At 59.4% G+C, this 2,381-nt stretch overlaps 1 protein-coding gene across 1 annotated transcript in view; it reads left to right on the top strand.

The window, feature by feature from the left end:
* The first annotated feature begins 6 nt into the window (after nucleotides 1-6).
* Nucleotides 7-2,381, top strand: part of NABP2 (nucleic acid binding protein 2) — a 3,079-nt gene continuing 704 nt past the window's right edge. Inside the window, exons 1-6 of the mRNA XM_019514431.1 lie at nucleotides 7-62; nucleotides 1,058-1,374; nucleotides 1,457-1,595; nucleotides 1,677-1,748; nucleotides 2,002-2,083; nucleotides 2,192-2,299. Of these exons, the coding sequence (XP_019369976.1) occupies nucleotides 37-62; nucleotides 1,058-1,374; nucleotides 1,457-1,595; nucleotides 1,677-1,748; nucleotides 2,002-2,083; nucleotides 2,192-2,299 (744 nt within the window). The 5' untranslated portion in view covers nucleotides 7-36. The remainder of the gene's footprint in view (nucleotides 63-1,057; nucleotides 1,375-1,456; nucleotides 1,596-1,676; nucleotides 1,749-2,001; nucleotides 2,084-2,191; nucleotides 2,300-2,381) is intronic.

The following is a 2,381-nucleotide window of genomic DNA, read 5'->3' as shown; positions in this document are numbered from 1 at the left end:
CGATTGGCTGCCGCCCCGCGCTGCATACTTCCTGGAATGTCCGCGCCGCAGCGTTCCATCCGGTCAGTGTAGCCGCCGCGCGGGCCCCCGCCCCTCTCCCCGGGCTTCGGGAGGGGGGGATCGGCCCGGGCGGGGCGGCCCGGCAGCCCTGGGGCTCCCTGTGATGGGGGGGGCGGGGGGCTTCCCCTCCCGGGCATCTCCTCCACGCCCCCCGGCCTGTGGGGGGAGTGCTGCAAACATCTAGATCTGCCTCCGTGTGCACGGGTGTGCGCTTATTTATATCAGTGTGTGTGCGCGCGCACATCTGTCCGTGCATGTGTGCACATACGTATACATGCATGTGTATGCATACTTCTGTATGCATGCATATGTACATGCACGTGTATTTAAGCATATACATGCCTGCACATGCCACATATGCACGTGCAGAGATATTTACATGTATATGTGCATGCATGTATGTTCATATGCATTTAGACATACACATGCATGTGCACACATATGCATATACGTACACATTTGCATACATGCATAAATACACATGCTTATGCATATTGCTACATGCATGTATGTGCTTGTGCATACGTGCATGCATGCATATGTGTATACGTGCATGCACTTGTGTGTATAGGCAGGTCCGTATATGCTGTCCCTGCACCTGAAAAAGGGCGTTTGTGCCCGGAAGCTTGCAGAAAACAATTTTTTTCACTATTTAGTTGGTCGAATAAAAGATGTCGCATCTACCCAAAGAACCTTGTCTGCATACATGCATGCATGTATATGTCTGACCAGGTGTACCTATGCATATGTATATATGTACATATATATATGCATATATTTTATTTGTGTACACACATATATACACAGGCATACCTATGCACACACACACACCTCCCTTCCCCCCCCCCCCCCAGTATATCTGTGCCTGTCTCTATGTTGCACTTCTCTTGCTGGGGTGCAAAGGGGGTTTGCAGCCTGCATAGGGGAAGGGGTGGGGGGGGGTTGATTCTCTACCCCTGTCCCTGGCAGGGCCTTGATATTTGGGTTGCAATTGGAGCAGAAGGACGGGCGCGGGTTCCCGACGGGATCGGAACCCGGTGGGTGCGGGTACCAAACGCCACCCAGGCCGAGCACGTCCGTGCCCTGCGGTCACCCGGACTCTGCCGTCCCGTGTCGGAGCCCTCCCAGGGCACTGTGCAGGCGCCGCTCCCTGCCCCGCTGTCCTAATGGCTGCCGCCGGCTCCGCGCGTGTGGTTGGTGCCCAGGTAACGGCGCGGGAGCCCGAGTCCCCGAGGATGACATCCGAAACCTTTGTGAAGGACATTAAACCTGGCTTGAAGAACCTGAACCTAATCTTCATTGTGCTAGAGACAGGTGGGTGCCAGCGCCCCAGGGCAGGGAGAAACCTGGGGATCCCCCCCTACCTGGTGACTCACCGCTGTGCCGCCCCCCCCAGGCCGTGTGACGAAAACAAAGGACGGGCACGAGGTGCGGACATGCAAAGTGGCCGACAAGACTGGCAGCATCAACATCTCGGTGTGGGATGATGTGGGGAACCTCATTCAGCCGGGGGACATCATTCGCCTCACCAAGGGGTATGGGTCCCAGGGGCGGGGGAGGCTCTGGCAGCTGTTTTTGGGGGGCATGGGGCTGACCCTGGCCCCTCTCTCTGCCAGGTATGCGTCGGTTTTCAAGGGCTGCCTGACGCTGTACACGGGGCGCGGCGGAGACCTGCAGAAGATCGGCGAGTAAGAATGGCCCAGATGGTCTGTGGGGGTGAGAGCAGAGGGGCAGGGGGCCCAAACGCCTGGGTTCTTTCTGCGCCCTGTCCTGGGAGGAACAGTGGACCACACAGAGTGAACCCCCAGGTCCAAGTCGGGGCAGCTGCTGCCTGTGTCTCAGTTTCCCCACCTGTTCTGCAGGACGGGTGGTGGGGTGGAGCCTGGCTGGCACCTGGTGTGGCTACAAACCCCAGCATCGTTCCCGCCTCTTCTCCCCCAGGTTCTGCATGGTTTATTCCGAGGTGCCAAACTTCAGCGAACCGAACCCCGAGTACGTGGCACAGCAGTCCCAGAGCAAAGCTGTGAGTGCCAGGGGCCGGGGCAGGCAGGGGGCGGGGACCGTCCAGGCTCCCTGCGGCACGACGCTGGTGCCCAGGGGGGCTGAGACATCTCCTCCCTGTCTCCCTCAGGCCCAGAACGAGAATGCAACGCCCACAGCCTCGCAGACTGCGCAAGGCCCCTCTGCACCCTCCCCAGGTAGGCCCGGGCACCGTGGACCTGGTGCAGGCAGGGGCGCTGCTCATGGGGGCACCAGGACACCTGGGTTCTCCCCCCCTTTAAGAAGGGGAGGGGTCTGTTGGGTTGGAGCCAGGAGCCCGG

The sequence above is a fragment of the Gavialis gangeticus genome, unplaced genomic scaffold (genome assembly GCF_001723915.1).
Source record: "Gavialis gangeticus isolate Ggan-Ray unplaced genomic scaffold, GavGan_comp1, whole genome shotgun sequence".
NCBI classification, from domain to species: Eukaryota; Metazoa; Chordata; order Crocodylia; family Gavialidae; genus Gavialis; species Gavialis gangeticus.
Note: the sequence above shows the minus strand (reverse complement) of the source record. Positions and strands in the feature narration are given on the sequence as shown.